Source organism: Cyanistes caeruleus, chromosome 4 (genome assembly GCF_971803275.1).
Source record: "Cyanistes caeruleus chromosome 4, bCyaCae1.hap1.1, whole genome shotgun sequence".
NCBI classification, from domain to species: domain Eukaryota; kingdom Metazoa; phylum Chordata; class Aves; order Passeriformes; family Paridae; genus Cyanistes; species Cyanistes caeruleus.
In genome coordinates, this window is record NC_141704.1 from 23000616 (window position 1) to 23024791 (window position 24176).

At 39.5% G+C, this 24176-nt stretch overlaps 1 protein-coding gene across 2 annotated transcripts in view; it reads right to left on the reverse strand.

Moving 5' to 3' along the window:
- Nucleotides 1-23431, reverse strand: part of KCND2 (potassium voltage-gated channel subfamily D member 2) — a 267398-nt gene extending 243967 nt beyond the window's left edge. The window contains exons 1-2 of one of the 2 annotated variants that reach the window (XM_086887018.1): nucleotides 23342-23431; nucleotides 19961-21134 (exon numbers count right to left, since the gene is read on the reverse strand). In XM_086887018.1, coding sequence (XP_086743144.1) covers nucleotides 19961-21075 — 1115 coding nt within the window. In that variant the 5' untranslated portion in view covers nucleotides 21076-21134; nucleotides 23342-23431. Of the gene's footprint in view, nucleotides 1-19960; nucleotides 21135-22337; nucleotides 22724-23341 lie in introns of those variants that run through there. The other variant, XM_086887017.1, reaches the window with a different exon arrangement.
- Nucleotides 23432-24176: the final 745 nt, after the last annotated feature.

A 24176-nucleotide genomic window follows, 5' to 3' on the forward strand; every position in this document is an offset into this window, starting at 1 on the left:
TGCTGCCTGAATCTAGATCTCAGTGCTATGTCTGCATTTCAGAATACAACATATTTTTCTCCCTTTAATTCAGGTACGAACACACACACACACAGAGGGGGAAATAAAAGGTAGCTTTTATTTCAATCAAGAGTGCAAAGTACTGAAAAGCCACAGTGGACTTTGCATGCAAGTTTTTGTGCAGTATCAGGACAAGACTAACACCAATAGCAAAAAATCTGCAAAGAGTGAATGCCAGAAATGTTCATACTTGTGGAACCAATATTTTACACTGGAAATTTAAAAAGAGAAAAAGATTATCTCTGTTTTTTTTTTAAAAAAAAGAAAAAGAAAAAAAAACAGAAAAACACCTGAAGGGGAAAAAAAGAATAAAAGAGAAGGAAGATATATTCTTTAGTAACTTCTGTATGTTACTGCAAAATAGCAATTTTCTGAGATACTGTTTATGATTTAAGATACCCACTTGTCAATAGCTAGTACACTAAATTGATAATTGTTCACAAAACCAGCTAAAACATATCTGTTGGCTTTACATGTACTGGTAAAGGAGAACTGGCACCATAAAATACTAAACCCCACAAGTTTTTAGCTTCTCTGTCACATCTCAGTGCATTTAATATCCTTCTGTCATATTATTTATGACTTCACAAAGAAACCAGTTATTTCCCATTATCTCTTCAATAAATAAGTAAAGCAGAGCATGCTGCAGCACTGCAATTCGTTAATGAGATGCCTACAAAATCGTCACGGTGTCTGGTCTCAGAAGCTTGCACAGCATCTAACTATTAGAGTTCACCTCATCCCCAGTGAGTAATTGCATTTTTTACACATTGATATGTTCCAACCTGATGGCTGAGACACACATTTTAAAGTGGGTTCCATAAAGTAAGTAAACCTTTCCATGATACATTTAATATTTAAAAAACCGAAAGTTCTACAAGTGTTTTCAGGTTTCATTAACATTTCCACCAGTCCATCATAAGAGCATTGCCTTTTTTTCTTATAAGGGAAACAGGTCACAACTTTTACCTTGGATTTCATGTGGGAAAAATCTGACACTCCAGGTCCCACTGGAATGAACTAATGATATAGAAATGTTACATTATATATCGTAAGATGTAACTAAAACCTGCTGAAGAAAAAGAAAGCCTTTCCATTAGCTCCCGTGGGCTTTGTCTTCAACCCCAGATGCTGGTAGAAATCATTACATTTTCCACCCATTTATCTATATTGCTGCTTAATAAAAAAATGCACAGGTAAAAAATGTTCTTTTATAATTAGATCAATAAGACTGTCATAAATTAAAAGAAACTACCATGAAATGACTTCCACGTTTAAAAAGACATTTACCAATATTTTTCAAATACAGCAAATACAGTGTTTCCTGTAGTTTCTACTGCCTTTTTTATCACAAGACATAGTGTTCATAACACCTGTTTCTTTAGTTTTATTCACTGTAAGTTCTCTCATTTCATTTCACTGGTTTGTAGTACAGTTTCATGATATTCCTGTAAATTCTTTTCTTCTATTATTTTATATATTGGAACAAAAGTTTTCACTGTTTATTAAATGCACTATCAAGGATAGAAGATGTAAAAGCTGGGAGTTTTTTATGGTTTTCCTCTTTTATTCTACTAGCAGAAATATTTTTATCTGAGACTCTTTAAATACATGTACGGAGGCTACTGTAATGTAATCATAATGCCTCAAGAGAACATATTTTTTTCCTGAGGTGACCTGTTCAATATATTCTAAATACTTTTCTCCTGAGCAAGTTGCTGTCACTCTGTTTGAATGGACATTAGGGAAAAGCACCTTGGGCAAAGAAGCTTGAAAATGATATGAAGAACAGTTAAATTGCATGAGATCATTAAACAGAGCAGGACCACCAAATCTGAATGGGGGAATAAAAAGGAATAAATAAAAATAATTCTTGGCTCTGACATCATAACAATTTCATTTTGTTCTCCTGGAATGGGATTCAAGTAGAAAGTGAAGACACTTTTGGTGTATGTATGTAGGTTTTCGTACGTGAGTTAGTATTGAAGCTCACGTTGCAGTTGTTGAGTCTAGAGAGTGATTTACCTCACCTGAAAGCAGAGATTTATATTTGAGCATCTCAGCTGGGGTAGTACTTAGACACTCCTAAATTCAGTTGTTTTTTTCGTCAAGTATGTGATTCAAGAGAAACAGAGAAAAATCAGCATTGTTTACATATAATGAAAAAGAAGTTTCTGAGGCAGAAAAGGAAATCTGTTATGAGATGATTGGTAAAATTTCTGGAAGAGAAAATGTCAGCAAAAAAACTTTTTTAGTCAACAACCAATCTCAGGCAATAAGGATAAAGATACATGTTTATCCACAAAACTCATTTACACATGCTATATCATTACTGTTTAATCAGCCATTTCCTTCCAGGAAACAGTTGTGAATATGCATAAAGTCATTCATGCACTGCATTCATGTCAACAAAGCTGCAATGTTCTCTGAAATGGAATAATACCCAAGAATAAAATCTAGTCTATCTCAGTCCTTACAGGATATTCAGAGTATTGGCATTCATGTCCCACATCAGAAAAAAATTAACTGCGAGTTTATTTGTTTTTCATTAAACAAATTTTTTATCTAATGGTTATCATGTATTGGAATAATATATAAGGAATAGATATATATTTATACAATATAAATTTATATAAATTCATATATAATATAAGGAAGCACGATGATCACTAGGAGTGATGGATTTTCATGTGGAAAGGAAAGCAAGCAGATAAGTCCATATAATAACCATTGTTCTGTTGATAAGTCTTAGCCAGTCATTCATTTTAACTGGTTGTTTGACAGATTCCTGTTAGGGAAATGAGGTGTTTTTCTTTATACCCATTTTATATACAGAGTCAAAGAATCATCTAAGTTAGAAAAGACCACTAAGGCATTGAGTCAAGCTGTTAACCCAGCACTCCTGTGTTCATCCCTAAACCATGTCCCCAGGTACCACACCTACAAGTCTTTGCCAGCTCAGGGATGGTGACTCAACCACTTCCTTGAGCTGTCCATTCCAATGCCTGAGCCCTTACAGTAAAAAACTTTTTTCTACATCCAATCTAAACCTCCCCTGGAACAACTTGAGGCTCCTGTGTGATCATTTGTTACTTAGGAGGAGAGGCCAACCCTCACCTGGCTGCAGCCTTGTTTCAGGCAGCTGTAGAGTGATAAATTCTCCCCTGAGCCTCCTTTTCCCTGTGCCAAAGAACCCCAGCTCCTTCAGCCGCTCCTCGTACAACTCACTCTCCAGACCCTTCACCACCTTTGTTGCCCTTCTCTGGGCACACTCCAGCCCCTCGATGTCTTTCTTGTAGGGAGGGGCCCAGAACTGGACACAGTGCTGCCCGAATACAGTATATGACCTTATCCTAATACAGCTAGCAGGACAATCCCAAAATGTAGGCAGAACCAGCCATTCAAATGTCCTTTATGCCAGAAGAATAATGAGGAGATGTAATATATGACACATTTTTCACTGACTATTTCAGTAAACAGATCAACCAAGAGATAAAACCTTTATTGCTCTAAATAGCACTGTTATACCAGTCCAAAATTAGATACATCAGGCTCTGTCTGTCATGTTCTCTTATGATATCAGTGCGTGATATACTTTCAAGGTTGCCTGAAAGCTTCTGTGAGTTAGCAAGGCTTTTGATAAGCTAACGAAGAAAATGCCAACTTGTTCCTCTTTTAGCTGTAAGGAACTCTGAGCAAATTATCTACTCCAGTGTTGATTATGACCATTTCAGTGAAATACTCATGTATGAAGATGGGATCTCATGTATGACTCAACATTGATGTTGGCACAGGAGATGCTGTATCATTTACTTCCTATTAAGATTTTCCTGACAAAAAACAGATAAACCTGTTATATCTGAAGCTGGAATGTACTATCTTACCGTTTTCCTGATGATGAAACTATGCTTCAAATACATATAATTAAACTCCACCATTTGTTTTTCTCACCCTGTGTCTGCATAACGTACTAAGAGCAATATATGTATTGGAGGAATGCCTGTTAACACTCTCATGGATTTGGGATAAAATCCTTAGAGTCTGACATAATTCAAGAAAGTAATTGTTGCCCTGTCAATATATTGCTAGAGGTTTTTATATAAAAGCTTGATGCAAAGCCCTCTCAGGTCAAACCAAAGACTATTTGATTTCCATGGGCTTTGGATCAAGTGAATAGCACTAAATCCTGCAAGGCACTCATGGACTCACAGATGGTGCAGCATTTATGTACCTTACACTGAAATTTTTATTAAGTTTTTGTGTTCTGCAGCTGATGAAAACTTCTCATCACCTTGTAGATTATGACCTTTGATTAAATAATAGCTGAAGAAAGTAAGCGTAGTAAGAACTATTAGTGAGTTTAAAGCATCTGCTTCCCTGTTTGCACAGTATTCAGGCTCTATGATATTCTTGGATACTCTGAACCTATACTTAAGGTACTTAAAAATAGCTATAATGTATCCATTGTCCACAATTCTTTAGAAAGTCTTTAGGAAAAAATAACTATCTCCCTAATCTAAGCTTGATCCAACCCACAGTTATTTCAATTAACTGAGAATATGAGAGGGGGAGGTGAAGGAGATAAATTAGTGTAAAACTAAAGCCCTGTCCAGGGTTGGAAGTAAAGGTCAGGATGGAAGCAAAGGCAAGAACACTATGATACTTCACCAGTTATAGTGCCAGCAATCTGTAACTTCTACCCAAGGCAGAAGTTGTATTCTTTTTCCTTTTTTGTGCACTGCTGGATATCTTGCCATTAATTTTTCCAATTTTTTTTTTGAGTCAAAAAAAGAATGGACCAGTCATGTCTGGTTTATAGCCTTTCACCATTAGACGAAATTTTTCTTTCATAGCATTGTTTCTGAAAGTATTCTCCACTCCACACGTGGATGAAAAATCAAAATTGCTTTGAATTGAAATCCCAAAAGCAATTTGAACAAAAAAGACAAATGTGTAGTTTTAGGGTTTTTTTCTACATTTCTAAAAGAAAAGTAATAAAAATTAAGTGGATTTCATTAATGTATTTTTGGAAACAGGAAATTCATAAATTGTATTTTCCAACTACATTTTACTTTTATCAAAGTCTCACGTAAGAAAAAGAGTTCAAAGACTCCTGAAGAGATTTTTCTATTACCTTACATCATAAGAATTCTTGATGTTTCATTGTGAAATTTTTAGAAGAAATAAGAAGTTTCTTTGGGAAAAAGTTTTAGATATTTATTTGAACATATTCAACTTATTCTGATATTATCCTAGAACCACAGAAAGTTATGGGTTGCAAGGGACTAAAGATCATCTAAATCCAACCCCTCAGTCTTGGCCTTGAACACTTCCAGGGATGGGGTATCCACAAACTCTTTGGGCTACCTGTTCTTATGCCTCACTGTCCTCCCAGTGAAGAATTTTTTCCTACCATCTAATCTAAATATCTCTTAGTTTAAAACCATTCCTCCTTGTCCTATCACTATATGTCCGTGTAAAAATTTGCTGACCCTCATTTTTTATAAGGTACTTTAGGTACTGGAAGGCTACAAAAGGTCTCCCTTCACTCTTCTCCAGGGTGAACAACCCCAACTCCTCCTGTGCTTTTTTCATAGGGGAGGTTCTCAACCCCTCTGATCATCTTTGGGAACCTTCCCTGACCCTCTCCAACAGGTCCATGTCTTTCCTTTGCTGAGGACTCCAGAGCTGGATGCAGCACTCCAGGCGGGGTCTCACCAGAGTGGAGCAGTGGGACAGAATCCCCTCCCTTGTCCTCCTGGCCATGCTGCTTTGGATTCAGCCCAGGATGCAGTTGGCTTTCCAGGCTGTGAGTGCACAGTGCTGGCTTGTGTTCAGCTTTTCAGCCATGAGAACCCCCAAGTCCACACTTCAAGTCCATGTCTGATCATGTCTGATCTTGGAAATAAGAATGTTGTACGGGCCCATGTTGAAGGCCTGACAGAAGTCTAGGTAGGTGACTTTGGTCTGTCTTCCTTTGTCGACTGCTGCAGTCACACCATCACAGAGGGTCACCAGATTATTTGGGCACAATTTGCCTTAAGAGAGGCAAGTTGGCTGCCTTGAAATACCTCCTTGTATGTGTCTTAAAACTACTTCCATGAGGATTGGCTCCACAATCTTCCCAAGCGCAGAGTATGTGGTTCCCTACATCCTTCTTGCTTTCCTTTTTGAAAAGAGGAGTGACGTTTCCCTTCGTCTGACTGCAAAAGTTCTTAGCTTTTTTATAATTCTCTGAGTCAGTAACTCTGGTCAGTAACCATAATCACTAAAAGTTACCAATTGTTATACTAAGAAATGATGTGAACAGGTGTATTCTTCTTTACCCCACATCACGAACCTGTTGTAGTGAACCTGACCGAAAGACCACAGTGGAAAGTTGTTGACTCACGTAACAGGGAGACTGAGCAAGTACAGCAGACAATGCTGAATGTTCACCCCAGCCTTCAGGCTGTGCTCTGTTGTACAAACACACTGTTTGCAGAATAAACTTGCCCAGATCACTGTAAGAGAGGAGCCTGCAGGTAACTTGGTACTGGTGATTACACCACCTCTGCAAACTTGTCTTCATCTAGAAGTGCAGCAAGAAGTTATCATGAAAATATCCTCTATTAATAGGGTTGTGTTATTGCAAAAAATTAATAAAAATTATGCAATACCACAAAGAACTGATAGAGAGATCTCTGCATGTACAGGATCTGTGCAGCATGCTGTAGAAAAATCCCCCCAACCCATCCAATGCTAAGCAAATGCATAGATCCCAACATCTGAAGGGGTATGAGACTGAGTAGATAGACATGTCCCTCTCTATGTTATTAAAACATCTATTTTTATTAAATAATTTGTTATTGTACCTTTCTTGTCAAGATTCAGAAAAAATCCTGCATCTTCACTTTCTCACCTCACATCCCACCACTCCACCCCGGTGCAGAACACTAGCCACTATCAGGCTGCTTTATCAAAGGACTAACAACTCAGTTTTTGACACTGTCTATACCTATTTCTCCCTAGAAAACTAGTTAGGTAAATAATTTCTCTGCAGACTGGCTTCATAGGTCCCTGTTCTCAATTTGATTTGAGAGGCAATTGAAAAGGGGTTGGCATAATAAAAATATAACTTCAAATCTCAGAAGTATGGGAAAAAAACTTGTCTTTGTACCAGGATTTGTTTCAAGGACAACTAAGAAGTAAGCAAGAATCTTAAGAAAGAATTTCTTTTCCATCATTTACCATCTCTTCTAGCTTTTCAAAAGCAATAGCTTGAGCTGCAAATGGGAAGAGAACTTTTTTTAAAAAGTATTAAATCAGAATTGTTGCCCCAAATTATGAAATAACCACTGATTCCCCTCAAAGGAGAAACAACATTTCCTTAGTTATGCAGGATAGCACTTTTTCTTTAAAACATATTTGCAAGTTTATAATAAAGCTGGCCAGTTGAGGGGAAGAAAAAAGAGGAAATATTGTTTCTTCTGTAGTTCATTAATCTCTTTTCACAGACAGAAAAAAAAATTAGTATGCCACTTAGTGCATTAAAGAGCAAAATTTCATGAATTCTTATCCCCCCCCACCGCCCAAAAAAAAAAAAGGAACATACTGAAAGAAAATGTTATTTCACACTTGTATAGAACTGTACTAGCTGGCAAATTTGAAATTTTCTGTTCTGGAAAAGCAGATCATGAAGACAAACTAAAATTAATTAAATCAAGTATTTGTTGATAAAAGGATTTCATACCAAATTAAAGAATTCTCTTATCGGAGCGATTTGAATGATTTGCAGAGAAGTAAATGAAGTTCAGAAGGAAAACGAGAAAGACAAACTCTGAAGCATGTTTGACCATAATACCCTGTCATGGCCTTTAAGGCTCTGTAGTACGTCAGTCTGGAGGCAGCTTTAGAGAAAATTATATTTTTTAATTTGAATTAAATATGAAAATGACTACTGCAATGAGTAGAGTGCTGAAATTTATTGTAGCGTGTCTCTAAAATTTTCAGTCTGCTTCATAGCTATGCATTGCAATACCTAACTGCAATCTAGAGCTCTGGGACCTCCTGGAAGAACAGTGTTTCAGGGGATATGTCTGATATGTCTCTAGTGGGACACTTCAGAAATGAACAGTGGTGAAACAGCTAACAAGACCACCATGTGGCTTGTTCTCTAGGTTTCCCATTCAGAAGAACAGAAATAGCTTACAATCCTTTGAAGGCTAATCAAGGTATTCTAGCTCTCCATATCTTAACTCACAAGCATTGCTATTTGAAGAACATTTTCCTGCAGAAAATTACAGTGGAAACTTAAATTTTCTTTCAAATTTCTAGAGGCTTCTTCTAAACCAGCACAAACATTAAATCTCCCTTTATTTCAAATTTAAAATTTTTGTTGTGTTGTATGGAAAAGGACAAAAAATTGGCAAAAGCACTGAAGTGGCCTTCAGGGTTACACAGAACATGAATATTTTGAGTTTGAATATAGTGGATATGTCGCCTTTTTGATGAAGTGGGAATTGCCATCAACTGCCAAGCAGGTACTCTGCTATGATCTTTGAAAGGAATATGTTATGGGCCTTTCACAGTTATATAATTTGGGAATAAGGAGAGTGGATCAAGCCAACTACCCACAGAGCTTGGGATTTATCTCGTCCATTTCCACTTGGTATTTAAAGTCTACACTAATTATAATAAATTTCATTTATACTCGGTGCAGGGGAATGAGCACATCCAGATGCCTGCTTCTCTTCATTACCTCCTAACTGAGAAAAGGATGACTAGCTCAGAACTATTTAACTTTTGGAGGAGTAAGTTAAGACCTATAAATATCTCCCAGAGATAGTAAGCAATTGGAAGAGAATTAAGTTGGAATTCCACCTCCAGATTCTTCCATAATAATTCCATTGTACAGCATGTCCTATTTGTCTCCTTTAAAATAGTTTTATGTCCTGATTATCTTCTTTAAAAACCACACACCTAAGATATGATCTCCATAGCTGCATCCTTCCACACAAACAGAGGGACTGGGAAACAAACTATGTACAGACAACATGAAAGGTTTATTTAAGGAAACCTTTCTGTTGCATTTGGATTTGTTTGCTTTGAAGACAAGAGAACCTCTGAGAATAGCTAGTGAGCTAGAAACCAGGTATCAGAAAATATATTAAAGGAGAGGATAACACCACTGAGACTAGAGATGAACCAATCTGTTTTCAGCCTCTTGATACAAGTATATTTCAAAACCATTTATGTGGATCTAAGTCCATACTTCCATCCATTTTTCTGTCCAGTATTCCAAATCATCTGTCACTTTGCTCTGTATTTACTTAATTTGTTTGCAAAGATGTAACAAGCAGTGCACGCTAAATGTTGTGACTACATAGAGCAATAGGGAAAGCTCACATACAGTCTGGAAAAGCATTGCAAGACCCCAGATCTCTTTCCTATTGCATGGCCAAACCCACTGTAAATCCATGGATGACTGCTGACAGACATCGTGCTGTACTCAAGGTGTGAAGAGGGCTCAGGGCAGACAGTGCCAGAAGACAGCTGCACCCAAAGGGATTAGGGTAGTTCACTCCAGGCACTCTAGAAGACAGAAAGTGGTTCCTATCTTCCCTTCCCACAGCTAGGATTTCATCTTGCATGTGCACTGTTGCCCAAAGATGTCTGTTTTTTAAAATCATTGGTCATCTCTGCCAGACACAAGGAGTCAGCACCATCTCCAGCCTGCAGCTGTGCCTGTCCCCAGAGGAGGAGAGAGACTGTCACAGCCCTGCCAGCGCAGCAAGAGGCTGAACTGCGCTCAAGGGCTCGCCAGCACGACTAGCAACATTGCTTCTCCCATGAATTATTTAATGTGCTAAATTCCCAAAATTTGGGCCTGCACAGGAAAGAAACTGTAGGCTAAAGAATGATGATGGCTACAGCCTTTCAGCAGCTGCAACTTCTACAGTGATCTGACTGTGATGGGAGGAAGAGAGAGAGGTGTCAGAAGTAGCACATCATCTGAGAAGGAGAGCATATCATATTACCTGGGGATCTTTTTGTAAGGAGATTCCTTTATAACATTTACCTCTAAAAGCTGGTGCCTTTTGACACATACTATAGGTTGATTACTTTGTTCACAAGCAAACCAGATAAAATTTGAGCTTCCCTTTCACTTGGAAAATAATTAATAATGAGCATGTTAAATCATTAAGCCAGTCTGGGGACAGATTTACTCTAAACTATCTTTCTGTGGGAAAGCTTCAATTTGTACCCTTTCAAGCTTCCATCCAAGATGCTAAAATAACAAATTTTATCTAAATTCTCAAACAGTGTAGAGTTTACAGCATTGAAATCTTTTTATGTAATATTTATCAAATAAACACAAGAGACAGCTGCAAGCATAGCTCTCACTAGGTGTGTGAGAATAGGGGTATATATTCTGTTTGTACCATTTTCCTGTCTCTAGTCCATGATATCCATGCTTCAACTTGGATTTCATCAACTGATTTAAACAAATGCATTAGTAACAAACCCAGACAAAAAGCTTAGAAAAACTAAAAACTCTCAGTACTAGAAGTGGTACAAGATACTGTGGTATTTATATTATACTGTGATATTTATATTACAAAGAGTTAAAAAGAGTTGTTACTCAGGATTGTTTGATACTTCTGTGTCTTCAACAGAAAGGCCACAATTCTTAACCCGCTGTATACCAATAATGAAGTGATTAGATACCCTTAACCAACAAAGTATACAGGCTCTTCACAATCAGGTTTGGAAAACATCTTCAACCTCTCTGCTTTTTTATTCCTCTGTGGGAAGAAGGAGAGTTGGGGACCAGCATGTTGCAGCTGTCATCCACCATGTCAAAGAGCATCAATTTTGTTCCTAAACAACACTGCACAGTGCAGTAGTTGCTGCCCATAGCTGATAAGGATGCTCAGGGAATTGTTAAGTGGCTGAAAGTGGAAGAGATAAAAGTTGCAAAAAATGAAAGTAAGGCCACTAACACAATAATAAAACTCCTCTTTGGGGCTATAAAAAAGGAGGATATGAATAGTAAAATAATGAAAAGTTAAGGATCCCACTCACATTACATGTGCTCTTATACAGAAAACTCTCATCTTACTGAAAGAAGCAGTGAGTTAGGATGCAAAAGACACATTCAGACTGCAAGCTAATACACAATTCTAAATTAATTCCTTCACAACCTTACAGTCTAACTCTCAGCCATTTACAGGGAATGCCTGGGTGGCCAAGCTTTCAAGAGATAATTTGAAAGACTGTTCCCTTTGTATCAGCCAAAATATTTTGAGAATCTGCCAGTATAATTCATAGAAAAAAAATCCTTATCTCTGGATACACACTTGAAAAAAAGTTAGGGTTTGGTCTTGTAATATTTTTTCCCAAAATAATAATTAATTAAAGCATGTTTATGTATTATCATAAAATTAGGTTATTATAGATACCATTAAGGACGTTCACAGTTACTTCTTAATCCAAAATTAATTCTCTTAATCCAAGAGATTTAAAACTGTAGTGAAACATACTTACTTTATATTAATTTACCGAAGTACTCAGAGTAATTAAGTAAAATCCTAGAAGTTTATACTGCCTTTTATACTATATGAAGTCTTGTCTAAGGACACTGAGTCTTCAGTAATCAAACAGTGAAATTTATTCATACAGATACATATTTTATAACATTTTTGTTTTAATGCTGATATTAAATCATATTTAAAAAATACATAAGTGTTCTCAATATTGGGATTTTTTTCTTCATATGTTATTTTTTGATGTAAGCCTTAGTGCAAGTGATAGCAAGTACAGCTGACAAATCAAAATGCTTCCTCAAAGAGAAAGAAATGTGATATAGGATGCTTTCCTCAGAAATTATTCTTTTTTTTTTTTTTTACAAAGTATCAGGAAAAATCAGGAAAATATGCTTTAAATATACTTCATTTAGGAACAGAGATAAAGGTAAGAATCAGCTAGCAGAAATGTACTCTGCTTACAAAGTTCATATTACTGCACAAAAAGAAAACCCAAAGGCAGAAAAAGTAGTTCTCAAACATCCTATATAAATCTACAAACAACGTTCATTAAAAAATCAAAGACACAAAATAATATTTGCCACCATACCAGAGAAGGGGATGAATTTGCAGTGGTGAAAATTGAGACTTTCTTTTTACCTTTTCTTACCACATATCTGCATTCTAACAAATTCACTGTGTATAAGCCAAATAAGAGACCTATTGAAACCAATAAATCCTCAGATTGTTTATTTGAAAAATGGAATCACCTACCTGACATTGCCTCATAATTTTACACACTGTTTCTAAAAATATTTTCATTAATATCTACATGTCACAGCTTCCATTTCTTACATATCTTTTCATGCTGAGCTGTTGGTTTGAAAACCACAGAGACAGAAAATTAGGATCAAAAAATATATCCCTTGGATAATTTACATTACTCTTTCTTTACATTACCCTTCTTTTTTTTTCACTTGAATTACTCATTCCTCCTTCCTAAGCATACCACACACACAACACTCATCTCCTTTCTACAGTATTATGTAAAAACAGGGCATATTCTATTTTAACAAGACCTGAACCCCAGCAGGATCCATTTGATTCTGACAGGGGTATTTGATCCTGCCTCTGGGACATACCCCAAATCTGAGTACAATATTCTGTACTTATCCTAGAAGTTACTCCTGTGCACATAAGACTGTTTTCTAAGGGAACAAGGTATCTAGCTTCACCTGTTCCCCTTTGTGTTTCTAAGACCCAAGCCTCTGAGAATTCAAGTTGAGTGCCTGTCTTCATCTCCAGACACATAAATGCCTTTAAATTCTTTCTTGTAGTGTTTGAGTCCTATAAATAAATAAACCCAGGAGATCTGTATGTCTGTGAAACTTGACCTCTCTCAGTTAAACCAATCAGATCAAAAAAAACAGTAACACAGGTGAAATTGAAAAAAAACCCACCAGGGATGAAATGTAAACTACTATTCCTAAATTCTTTAAATATGCAAAATTTTTCTTTGTTCATATTAAAAACATTTTTCTAGGTTTTTTAGCAACCTCACATTTTCTGTAACTGGAAAATCATGGTCTAATTAAGTACATTTACACAGTAGCTCTTAATGCTTTCATCTTCAGGATGGAGATCTGCAGATAAGTAAGGAACAATGCTGCACAGTGGAATGTAAGAAAGGAAACTGCTTCTCTAAATACACAAAAAATACAATTACTTATATGACTAATATCTTTGTATCTTTAATAATAGAAAGATAGCTGTCTTTTACTGTTTTGTTAGCTTTTGTCAGTGCACTTAACTGCTAGAATTTGAACTCATGGTAGTAGGAATGCTGTACTGATAACTAGGTACATTAAGATGTATTTCCTAATAATGCCTAAGTTGTGTCTATGCTGCTGGGAGAAAAGGAGTGCAGTCTCATTTGAATTATAATAGAGATGAATCCTGTTAGATTTTATTCTTTTTATGCATTGATCACATGATTTTCATAGGTGCTCATGTTTAAACCTGAGTCTTCATACACCAGATACCTGAGTAAATCTTTGTATCCAGTACTTTTCTACAGGACATTCATACCTGTTACGCATCAGATGCTCTAGTTAAAAGCATTACTTTTTATTTCATCTCAAATCACATGTATTTAAGTCTATGCTGTGAAAATAATGCAAATTTCATTGTGTACTTTGGTGAAAATTGATTTTTTTTGTCAAAACAAAGCCCACAGCTTTTTTACTTAAAAAGACACTAATGAAACATTACCAGAGGCACAGGAAGAGCAAAATCATATGCTTCTTAAAAAAAAAAAAAAATTAAGAAATAGTGGTAGAAATTAGGGCTCCTAACTGTGTTAGGAGTTGAAGTCCAAGCATGGTGACTATTATTGTTCCAGGAAGTGTAGCTTAGAGCTATCATTTTAAAGCACTGTCTATAAATTCAAAAACCTTTGCTAATCAATTCAAAAAAGAAAAAAAAAAAATCTTAAAGACTGTGTCCTCCAGAAAAACCTGTGCTCCTATCTATTGCCCAATAAATTATAGGTACAGAAATAAACAGAATCTTTCCCATCAGTGTCAGCTCTGTTGTCATGCAATTGATGAAACCTCTTAAGGCAGATTCTAAATATCTTCTGTATTTCTAATTTATACTCCCTCTTTGGAACAATCTGTAATCTTAACCCCTGATGAATCAGATTCTTCTCTTGTTTGCTTACCATGATGAATATTATGAACTTCTGCCAATGGACTATAATGCCATAAAAATCAAGTAAAAGGAGTAAAATTCATTAGACCTTCTTTCAAATGTCTGAAAACTTAATTGTCACCCTGAAGTTGCAAGATGTTCTCAACTTATTTTGAATACTCACTTTATTTCTGTGGTATTTATTTTTCCTTCTTCAGAAATACAGTTTCCATTTCCAGATATTTTTTGGCATGGTAGGCACTATTTCTAATACTGTATTCATAGATTTATATGGCTTTTATATTGCAAATTTTTCATCTTAGACAAAGGCACAATGATGTGAGTCACATACGGATTGTCATCACTCAGTTTAAACTTCTTAGGTTTGATCACTTAAAGATTTTACTAAAATGACAGTATTCACTGATGATTACTTGAATGATAGGCCCTAGTTAACAGATCAGGCACTAGCCATAATTACTCTCTGAGATTATTTGTTCTGCTGTACTAAGCATATTTCTATGCTGCATCCACAGTAATCTAATTCTTATTCCTGTCTCAAAGTAATAACAAGGAAACAAAATTCAATCTGTTTCTACCAAAAGAACAAATGTATTCAATCCTGAGCAGACAGATCTTTTTGTTAAGCATCACCTTCATGTTCTTCATAACTGAACTAAACAAGTTCATGTTCACGAAAAATAAGTGAAACAAGCCAAGTCCTTCTCCTTTAAGATTTTCAGGGTTTTTTTGAAGAGGAAAGCTGGTCCCCAGTGCAACCAAGAATACAATTACTCTGCTCTCTTACTGTCAAGTAACAACAGCCCAATATAGGTTCAGTAATCCTTTTGTTACATAAAAAAAAATAAATTTTACTGCTATCAAAATGACCCTTAGTATAACAGATTCTCCCTGGAGCCCTTTTTGAATATCTAGTAATGTACTTTGAAGGTGATCACAACTACACTTTGTGCCTCCTCTGTTATATAGGCTAAATGTCTCTGCTGTGAAGAGAAAATAGATTGAGACATCAAACACATTTGTAAAATACAAAATCCACTAGGTTGTATATAAGACAAAAATAGAAAAGTTCTATTTGAAACAGGGTTGAAAATATCAAACAAAAAATGAATGAGCAATATGTACTTACAAGATACAGATATAATACTCTAACTTTGTGAATCTTTACATTTCTAACACATATCATAAGAATATATCCCAACTTTTAATGAATTTTTTTTTCACAGAACAAAGATTTTGAATTTTGTTCTCTCTTCTCACATTTTATTAAACTCAGTTTTTTAATGGAAGTTCTGAAAAGATGGATTATTTCAAACTAAAATCCAGAGAATATAAGGAACTAAAGACACTTGAAAATGGCACAGTAGTGAGAAAAGAGAATATGTGTGGCATTTGAGAAAAAAAGTGATGATGTGGAAATTTTATGATGCTCATAAGGAAAAATCTATCAAACAAAGGTCAGAACAAAAAATCTGTTCTGAAGAAAGTTCAGGTCAAATGAATGACGATGACAAACGAAAGATTTGATCTAGTAGTGAGGGATGATCAGGAATCTGGAACAAAGGAGCAGAAGAAGGAAAAATAAAGCCAGCAGAGTCTTATTACAAATGTTAACCTTGTCTTGAAGAAGGGAGGAAAGGTGTCAACCAGTGCACAAACCCCAACCATGAAAACTATGGAAAGTGGTAATTGGAATAAATAATGGAAAAAAAATAGATAGAGCATACCCATATTGATGAAAAAAGAAGGGAAAAAGGACTGAAGATGGCAAACATGAATATGCAGGCAAAGGAAATCCTTTGCTCTCTTCCCTTGTTCACTGAGGCTTTCTGTTATCACATCTAGTCATCTGTTCATTATAAAGTCTTCAGAGAATTTGATATATCTTAAGTGGGTTTCCTCACACATTATGGGCTATATTAAGAAATAATGAAAACAAATAGCTGCTTTATCTTTTTTGAAAGACACACCTCTAGTTTATACAAAGAAAGCAAATAAATGAGTAGTCTTGAGTTTAACCTTCCCTTCATACTGTGTTCATCTGCTGAAGCATTGTGTGACTTTATAAAGCCACCCAATGTAAAAGCTATAAAAATAGAATTTTAATATAGCAGTGAGATTGCTTTAGAACTACTCACAGAAGAGCACTACATTCCTTATTTAAAGTATAATATCTTCATAAAACACAAACTACGCTATAGCTCTGACTGACTTGGGAACAAACAATATCCTTACACCCTCAAAAGCTTACCAGCTATTCCAGCTCATTTGCTGGCTCCTGACAGGGCAGATGGAAATTTATTGGATTGTCATGTTTTAAGGTGACAGCAGAAAGTGACATAACTGTCATTATGGGTATAAATGTTCACAAGCCCCCATGGAGGTCTCCCACAGGTCTCCCAGTCCCAGTTCAATAGACTTGCACTTTTGTCTCTCAAGTTTCACTCTGACCTGATTCTTGACCTCTGTGCTTTCCACTATTATCTTGAATCTCCATAAAATATTTTGTGACCTCTTTCAGTTTTATTCTCCTTTTTCCTCTTGTTTCTCCTTTACTTTTGCTGCAATTAATCCGGATAAAACACTAGTCTGGAGTTTAAAACAGTTCCATTTCTGGAAGAGTACATGCTGTTTTTCTAGAGGCGTCTTTCTCTCTCCGTCTTTATCTTTTTCTCATGTTCTCTTTCTTCCTTTGCTCCTTTCTTCCCTTCCTTTCATATTTTTTCAGCTTTTTCATGTAACATTTCCATGTACATGTACTACTTGAGCTGAGCAGTCAAGAGCAGTTAATAGCTGGTATATCCTTGGAGGCAAAAATATCGTAATATTTGAAGTCACTAGCACACTGCAAAGGAAAATGTAATCTATGTTTTTTAAAGACACTTTAATTGCTCAGCAATCATGCAGAACTGAGAAATATAGCTCTGCTTCCAAGGTAATAACTCCCCAAATTGCAAAGGTCGCTTACTCAATACCCTTGCTATCTAGAAAAATATGACAATGACACCAGGACTCAAAAGCTCAATTTTATGTTAATCTATTATTCGCTATTAGCTTTCATGAATTTTTGTAGTATTTCACATAACCTGCTGTGTGCTACTGTCATTTAAAACATAAAGACTTCATCAAGCTTTGTTTCTAAAAGAGAGAAGTTGTTCCTGTCAAGTTCATTTATACACCCCTGATTCAGCTAAAACTAAAGTTAAAATGAACAGGAGCTCTGTATTAGTAAAGAGGTGGTAAGCTTTAGCACATAGAAAAGGTATCAGTACTAATTACAATCAGTTTTCACTGACCCTTGATGATTTTCCCTGCAACTTCCCTCTCCTTTTGTGTAATTATTCCATCAACTAAAAAGATTTCAAAGCTTTTTATTATGCTAATTTTATTTAAATTATTCACATATATATATTTAACATTTAAACATAATCTTTATAAAGTTATCATGATGTTATTAAAAGGACATAATCTACCTAATGCACTGTTAAAAGATTTCATAAAAATTGGAGATGTCTGTCATATTTGAACCTGTATCACACCTCAACTTCTGAGGGTGAGACTTTGGTTCTCTGTTCAACCTGCTCAAAACTTTCTTTGTTCAAACTACCTTGAAAAAGGAGTCAAGCATGAGAGGATTCTCTTTAACCCTTTTTGTTCCACTTGGGACCAAAATATTGTGTGCTGTATACTTAAAAACAGATTCTTAGGTTCTATTCAAAGAGATTTGAAAGTGTGTTCAAATTACAGCAGTACTTTTGAAGATTTCACTCAGAGTAAACTTCAAACAGAGTATACTTCAAAACCGGGAATTACAGAATAATACTCATGTAGATATATATATGTGTGTGTGTTTGTGCACCAAAAAAACAAACAAATCATATTAACACCAGCTGTGATCCCATACCTGTGTTATAATCAGTTGCAATTTGGGCACAAAACAAGAAAATTTTCAGTTCAGTACCATGGACAAGTACTTTCCACACTGTGCATAAGCATGGAAACAACTTATTCAGAAAGTACCTTTTGTTACAAAAAAACCTCAAAACACACCAGCTTCTGTTTTTTTGTATTAAAGTATCAGTCAACTCTTTCTTGAAAACATCACTATTCTAATTAAAAATAAATGGTAAGAAATATCAGCATCAGAAAATACAGGAGTATGGATCTAGTTACCATGCCTAACTTGCTTCTTCTGCTAACTCATCCCTTCCATTTGTCACCAGCAACAGAAAATGAACACCAAAAACCACCCAGGAACCTAAAAGGCGGGTTAAAATCCCCAAAGCTCTTGTCACTCCTTTTTAGCATAACTTGCCCTTACAAGAAGTATGAAATATTTACTATGCGCTATATTTATCTTCATTTGTTATATCACACTGGAGATAAAAGCCTGGTATAAAAATGGTGGCACAAGACATTCCTTTTATCTTTTTCAATATTTTTTATGTGCGTTTCCCAAGTAAATTACTATTGCACATAATAAATCAAGTTTTTCATAATAGTTTAATAATGCACTTTCATTTTTTTAAATTTAAAAGTTATACATGTTTCATAAGTCTCAACAGACCCAACAAGATATGGCAAAATGCTAACAAAATGATGGACTTTGCCTTAATGAAAGTGCTAAGTTTGCCATGTAGTAATTATTAAATAACTAGGTAGTTTGTAATGAATCAACAAATTTTCAATTTCGTAGATGGTACTATACAATTCAAAATTAAGAATAGGGAAAAATTATCATTTCAAATTAGTCAACCTTCTAAATCCCTGTTGTAATTAAAGACAAGTGCATTTTATAACTCGGTGCAGAGAATCAGCTGATACAATCAGACTCTGGAATCAGAGACTTCATAAAATACTTCTCTGTCTCATCTTTCCATTAAACTGCATTGCATTCTAATGTCAACGGTGACACTTTTTTTTTAACCCCTACTCTCTGAAAGAAATTGTATTGCCATTAGAATTATATTTAAAAACACATGCTTGATGTGTCATATGTCTCACACTTCCTCAGATCATTTTCCAGAGCGTATCACAAGTCAGTGTAGCTTGACATTCATGATTTAAAAGTTATATGTCCAAAAAATCAAAGGAAATGTGCTCAGTGTCTTAAATAAAATCATTAATATATTTTTTTTGTAAAGACAAGGTATGATTTTCATGAAAACAAATCATTTCGTAATAACCAACTCAATATCCAGGTCTACATCAATACATGACTTCAAACAAAATGGCAGATCCACATACTGACCAAAAGCTTGCACTTTGGTTCTCCTTATAAAAATTAATAATTTAGGAACACTGTAACAGGTCCTGACAGAAAATACATACTCCACTAAAAATCCACTGATAACTCACATGTACTCATAAAATATTCCAATTTCACTGTCCAAAACCAAAAATCAAACAGTTTGAAGACTTTTTTGCTTTGTTTTGTTGTTTGCCTTTTCAGGTTTTTTGCAGTTTTTGGATTTGGGTTATTTTCATTTCAGCAATGTTGTTGACTCTCTTAAACATGTAAAAAAGCTAGAAGGAAGTTACAAGTTGTAGTCCTAAAGTTCTGTAACAAAACTTACCCTCACATTTTTTTCTATCACCATTTTTTCTAAATTGAGTGTTTTCCGTCCGTGCCAATACACTTGTTGAAATGTTGGCTGTAACCAAACACCAGCTGCACTTACCCCAGTGTTGTCATGGTGACGATGGTGTACCAGAAGGCTGCAGGGATGCTGGTGAACTTGCTGGCTGATGAACCTTTCTCTGCATAGTACATGACTGTGGCAAAGATGATGATGGCCATAGTGAGTGAGAAGAGGAGGAAGCCTAACTCCGAGGCACAACTTTTCAGGGTATAGCCCAGGATGCGCAGACCCTGTGAGTGGCGGGAAAACTTAAAGATCCTGAAGACACGAAAGACTCTTAATGTCACAAAAGCCCCACTGACATCCTCGTTATCTGTCATCACCAGGCCAATGTAATATGGCATAATGGCCACCACATCAATGATACTCATGACACTGCGCACAAATTTGTAGCGACTGGGAGCTGCCAGCAGACGTAGGAGATATTCAACTGTGAAGATCATCACACAGGCAGTATCCAGACAGAAGAAAGCCACCGCATACCGCTCTCCACAGGGCAGCTCCTTGATGCGCCCCGGGCTTACCCCACAGGGCACTGTCTCCACCACATTGGCAATAACAGAGACGGCAATGAAGAAACCAGTGACATAGTAGAAGACCAGAGCCAGGGTACTGGTGTGTGGGTTTTCGAAGGCCCGCCACATCCTCTGACGAGCTGTCATTGAGGGTAGGGAGCTCTCAGCTACGTGATCCGTATCAGCATCATCCTGCAGGCGCTCAGCATTCTCACGCCGGCGATCCTTGTACTCCTCGTAACAGCAGTCACCAATGATCTCAGGGATGATGCCAAAGAAGGCCAGCTCCTCATCATAAGCTGAGATGCACTCCTGGCGGGGATAATGGAGCTTCCCAGTGCGGTAGAAGTTGAGAATATGGCGGAAAATGTCAGGGTCCCGATCAAAAAAGTACTGCTGTGTCTCAGGGTGGTAGAAGAAGTCCCGCTCTGAACTGCCCAGCAGAGTGTCAGGGTAGCGCTCTAAGGTGTCCAGCCATGTCTGGAACTGGATGCCACTCACATTCAGTACAATCAGAGAGTCCTGGCTTCGCTTTCTCTCCTGCCGTGGAGCAGCTGGCATGGGACCAGTAGCCACTGGCATCCATCCTATGGCTGCTGCCCTGGCAAAGGGTAACCAAGCTGCTACACCTGCCGCCATGGTTCCAAACACCTATTACAGCTAAGGGAGTCAATCTAGAGACAGTTCTGGTCCAGCCACTAAAATAGAGAGGGAAAAGAAAAATACAAATTCTCACATGTTCTTGAGGCAGCAGAATTCCTGAACATTTTTGTGATATTCAGTATTAACTGAAAACCTTTTTGCTTCCTTTTTGTTTCCTCCACTTTTTCGACCCAGAATATGCTTTCCAGGCGCTGGTCAGACTGCTAGGACATTAAATGAGGGCACTTGGAAATCCCTGTATTCAAAGCATCTTCTCTAACAACCAAATCCTTTGGATATAAGGTATCCATTCGAGGCCCCCTGGATGGAAGCAACAGTCCTCAAATCACTAGCCCCAGGAGCCAGCTAGTAGCTCTAGTGCAGCTGTGCAGCCACCTGGAAGGAGATTTTCCTCCACGCGCGATGCAGCCGGTCCCCCCGCCCCTCCTCCGCTTGCTCCCCGCCCGCCGCCGGAGCGGGGCCGCGGCAGCCGGCGGAGCCCTCCCCGGGCGGCTGCAGCGGGGCCGCCAACGCCGCCGCCGCCGCTCGCCGTGGAGGGGCGGAGGGGATGGGCCGGGCGGGCCGCCCCCCTTCCCGCCGGCAGCCCTGGAGCAGCGCCGGGAAGAATCCTCTCCCTGACCTTTAATCGCCGCCCGGGGACTTCTCCAGACCCCGGGTAGGGGCCGGGGGAGCCGGCGGGGCAGGGGGAGGAGCTCCGGGCGGCAGCATTAAACTTTAAGGCAAGTTTTCCGTGCAGGAAATGCTTTGAAGGGCAGAGGGATGCCGGGGATAGGGCGCCGTGAGCGGGGAGCGCCCAGAGAGAGGGAGCGAGCAGAGCGGGGCTCTCCCCTGGACGGAGCATCGGGGCACGGACAGGGGCTGGTCTGCGGCCAGGAGACCAGGGTCGGGCAGAACCCCGCGGTCCTGGCCGGGGGTAGGAGCGGGGGCTTTGGAGACACATGCAGTAGGTGGGCTGCACGGGGCATCCCCGGGAGCGCCCGAGCGGGCGGCGAAAGGCGAACCGGGGAAGGCTGGCGGTGGAGCGGGAGAGGGGCAGGAGCTCCCTGGCGGCGGGGGAGGCCGGGCACCGGGGCGGGCGGGGGGCGCGGGGCAGGCTGCGGGGTGCAGTAGGGCTCGGCGGTCGGTGGTGGATCATGCCCCCCATCCCCCCCCCCTCTACCCCCGCCTCCTTCCTCTCGCCCCTTCCCCTCGGCTCAGTTCTCGAATCCCTCCAGACGTGCCCAGTCTGCGGCACCTACCTGTGAAAGTCTGGCGAGAGCGCTCAGTTGCATAGAGACTTTTGGAAATACGAGCTCTGCCGCTAGATCTCCGCGCCCCGCCGGGAACGGCGGGGAAGTAGTTGCTCCTGAGAAAGCTTGATCGCATCCAAAGGGACATCGATAATAAGGCTTTCCCCCACCCCCACCCCCCTCCGCCACCGCCGAGCGCCAAGCAACAAGTTCAAGGGGTGGGTGGGGGGAAAAAAACAACGTAATCGCGCCTGGCAGCTCGTGGAGCACGTCCTTGCGGGGCGCGGATCCTGCGGCGCGGGGCCGCTGTCAGGCGCGGCTGCGGCTGCGGCCGCTGCCCCTGCCCTGCCGCGGGCTGCGGGCGGCAGCGGCGAGGCCCTGGCGCGGCCGGGGGCGGGGAAGGGGGGCTTCCCGCTGCCTCCCCCGAGGCGGGCGGGCCATGCCACCCCGCCGCGCCGCCGCCGCCCGCGGGCGAGGGGCGTAGGGGCGGGCGGCGGTGCGGGCGCGGGGAAGCGCGGGGCGGGTGGGCAGGGCAGGACATCGCTCCGCGGGCGAAACAAAAGGGCTGCGGGCAGCGGCGGCGGCAGGGCAGGGAGCGCGGCTGTGCCTGCGTGCGCGCCGGTGTGTGTGTGTGTGTGTATGCCGGTATGTGTGTGTGTGCCGGTGTGTGTGTGTGTGCCGGTGTGTGTGTGTGTGCCGGTGTGTGTGTGCCGGTGTGTGTGTGCCGGTGTGTGTGTGCCGGTGTGTGTCTCTGCGGGGCCGGGATCGTGCGGTCCAACCCCTCCGCCGGCAGCGGAGTTCGCGGTGCTTTGGGTAGGGATCGGGCGACGGCGATAGCTTAGGTGAGGTACCGAGGGGATTTCTGGGGAGCGCTAGCTGCTTTCAAGGGAAGGGGAACCGTTCACTGCAAAAAAGGGGGAATGAGATGGCTGGGAGCGAAGTGTAGCGATGCTCCTCACAACCCGCCCCGAGCCACTCCGGAGTTCTGGTCGCAATATCCAAATGGCTCTTACCAGCTTTGGGAACGGCGAGAGCTGGGACGGGTGTGGGAGCCTTTTCCTCCTCCTCTCGGTTCCGCTCCCGTGCCGAGCCGGGTTCCCTTTGCCGGCGCTAGATGGCGCGTGGATGACGGGATGTGCGCTCCGGGCGAGCCCCGCTCCGCGCCCCCTGCGCTCTGCCCGCGCCGCCGCCGCCGCGGCCCGGCCCCGCCGAGCGCCGCACCGCCGCATCTCCGGGCTGCACTAATGTCCCGAGCTCTGCCTGCCGCTCTGGTAGCGCCATAAACAGAGGGAACGGTCTATATTTTTCAGTCAAGAATCTGAAACCGCCGTATGTCTTTTTCGCAGACCTTGCAAGAAGATGCCAGAAGGTATTCCTCCTTCTAATTTGCCTGTGTTTCCGTTTGGTAGTAAGAGGTTTCGAAAAGAATCACGGAATAAATGGGTCCCTTTATATGTGAAGTTTTTACGACCAAACCTTCCACTCTGATAAGCTGTTTGACATACATGCTAAAGATACACAAAGCAAAAATAAACCAAATACACACTGGAGCTTGAGAGTTAACTCTTTTCTGTATTTAAATATGCTCAGCTTCAGTATATATTCACTTCGAAGTTCCCGTGAAAAAGATGAACACTTTCAGTATTGTAGTCTAAGCTGCAGCCTAAACTGTTCCTACAAGTAATACTTAAAAGAAAATACTTAAAAGAAATACTTAAATGAAAAATGTTTCAGTGCAAACTCCAATATAGGAAAACTTGAGATGATGACCGATTTCATATATCAAGTCACTTGAAATAAAATATCACATTAAATAAAAGATACTTTTTGTATATTCACTGAAGTTGT